This window comes from Coturnix japonica, chromosome 1 (genome assembly GCF_001577835.2).
Source record: "Coturnix japonica isolate 7356 chromosome 1, Coturnix japonica 2.1, whole genome shotgun sequence".
Classification (NCBI taxonomy): Eukaryota; Metazoa; Chordata; class Aves; order Galliformes; family Phasianidae; genus Coturnix; species Coturnix japonica.
In genome coordinates this window covers 147,503,174-147,505,718 of record NC_029516.1, presented here as the reverse complement: position 1 = coordinate 147,505,718, position 2,545 = coordinate 147,503,174, and the positions used below count along the sequence as shown (strand labels likewise).

At 47.1% G+C, this 2,545-nt stretch overlaps 1 protein-coding gene across 1 annotated transcript; it reads right to left on the bottom strand.

Annotated features, from left to right (window-relative positions):
* Positions 1 to 656: 656 nt before the first annotated feature.
* On the bottom strand, positions 657 to 2,054 carry LOC107308237 (nucleolar transcription factor 1-like). Its single transcript, XM_032442077.1, is given in 1 exon segment — positions 657 to 2,054. A coding segment is annotated over 1 exon segment (1,356 nt). The 5' UTR covers positions 2,013 to 2,054.
* Between the last annotated feature and the right edge of the window lie 491 nt (positions 2,055 to 2,545).

Below are 2,545 nucleotides of genomic sequence, written 5' to 3'. Positions count from 1 at the left end.
GGGAAATGTGACTACTGAACACTGAATTTTCTGTGTGCACCACAGCTGCAGAAACAGCTGTGCTAAATGGCTTTGCCTTGAATCACTGAAAATCTATGGTGTTCATCAGCTTTGTACAAATCTTGGTTTTTGCATGTGCTGAAATGGATTTTGTTTCCTTGTTCATTCATTTTGTCTGCATATGACCAATATGAATTCTGTCTCTCTCTCATGTGAAAATGCATTCTCCCTATTGTATTTAACAGTCAAAACCTGTAGCCTTTATAGATTTACTGTGGTGACATACAGCAGTAGCAAATTCATGTTTGAAAACCACTGAAGAGTGTATACATTACATTGTAGCTGACAGCCTGTAGAGAGGCACGGTATAAATACTTGCAAACAGTGCTTTATTTAGTCTCTTTATCTTACATTTTATTACTTCCTGTTGTTTTTATTATTTAGATTCTGATAATATACTTATTGCATTTTGGAAGGTTGCATAAATCTTTTATTCAGCATCATACACCTCCCTCACAGTTAGCACTAGGCTTTCTGTAAATAGCTTACAAGACACCTCTGGAATTTATCTACTTTAAACTCCTGCTCAGAGGTCAGCCTTGAAACCAGACCAGGTTGAATCAACCTTTGTCCAGTATTTGCATAAGCAAGTAGCTCTACATTCGTGCCAGCAGCGGGGTCAGCTTGCTCTCTGACAGCTCCGGCCGTTCCTCCTGCAGCTGCTTCCGCTTCTCCTCCGAGAAGATGAACATGGCTGAGATGGGACGCTTGGGCTTCTCAGAGCTGGCCTTGCCGGTCTCTGGTGAGGACTCTTTGGATGCAGGACTCGTCGCCCCTTTCCTGTTGCTGCCCAACATCTCCTCTCCCAGCACCCGCTGCTGCTCCTCCTCAGGCAAGCTCTCCAGGAAGCGGAGCAGCTCGATCTCGTAGTCTTTCTTTTTCTGGTCACATTTTTTGTGGTAGGCGTCCTTCTCCTTCTGGGAGAGCAGCTTCCACTGCTGGCTGCACAGCACCATCCACTCCGTGCTGTGCACGTCTTTCATGTTGGCCATCAGCTCGGCACAGTACAGGGAATAGCTGTTCGGGGGCGGTTTGGTGGGTCGTCCATCGAACTTATCCTTCAGCTGCCTCTCAGCCTTGGTGAGTGTGGAGTGGGTGATGCCCTCCTCACTGAGGTTCAGCTCTGGGTGCTTCTGGATGTAGTCACGCATGATCTGCTTGTACTCCTTCCGCTGTTCCAGGGCCTTATGAATCCATTTCAGCCTCTTTTTATTGGAGAGTTGAGACCACTGCTTGCCCAGCGACTCTTTTACCTCCTTCGTGGTGGCATCTGGACGCACTTTCAGGTAGATCTTCTTCTCGTGGTTGTACCACAGCTGCTGGGGGGTCTTGGGTTACTCAGGGACGTCGGATTTCTTGGTGTTCTGGATGAGGTCTGTGTGATCTTCCCTGAACCTCATCAGGTTCCTCTCAAACTCCTGCTTCTCTCTCTGGAAATCCTGGATGTATTTCATCTTTTTCTTCTCGGGAAGCTCCTTGTATTTCTTGGACAGGATCTTGGTGAGATCCAGGTTGCTCATTTCGGGGTGAAGTTTGGCGTATTTGGCTCGCTTCTCCATGAAGAAGCGGAAGTAGGGAGTCAGGGGCTTCTTGGGGAAGTCGGGGTGTTTCTTGAGCTTTTTGCCCTTGTAAGGATTCTTCACGTGCTCCTCAGCATCCATGATCAGCTCCGTGAGGGTCTGGAATTTCCTCACCACGTTGGAGATCTCCATCCACTTCATCTTGCACATCTCCCCCGAGAAGTCCTTGAAAGCCACTTTCTCCCAGTCCAGGTGCGACTCGGTGGTCTTGAACTTGCTCCCGTCATTGGCAGGCAGGTTGTTCTTCATGCACTCCAGCAGAGTCAGCATGTACTCCTGCGACCAGCAGTCTTGGTTTTTGGGAGCTGTCATTTCCAAGTCTGCAGGGCACTTGCTGTCACTGTTCATCCTCCACCTGCCTGATGCCAGCATGGTCCCTGCTGGCGCTGGGCGCTACCGTCGCTCAGTGCCGCTGTGCTCGAGCTCAGAGCGCGGCCGGGACCGAACCAAAGATGTAAAGGTGTATGTTTGGTGGCCCTGCTAGGCTGGGGGGTTGGAATTACATGATCCTTGAGGTCCCTTCCAACCCGGGTCATTCTGTGATTCTGTGATTCTGTGATAGCTCTAGAATTATCCATCCTTCATATCTGCAGATATTGCCTGTATCTACTTTAAATTTCCTTTTCTGTAGTTAATGTTCACTAAGCCCCCGTTGCTTCCCTGAGAAGTACCTCACTCCATCTTCTTTTTAATGCTTAAAACAAACCAAACCAAACCAAACAAACAAAAATACCCAAAGTTTTTCAGGAAGTTTGTTTTTACAAGAGTAAATTTCATAGAAATTCTCAAAGTGGTGATACCTTGAAAGAGTGACATAAAGAGAGACAAAATTTGGTGATTAAGAGACATTTTTTTTTTTAGATTTCAGCCACATTTCCAGACTTTTGCAATACATCTGACAGAAC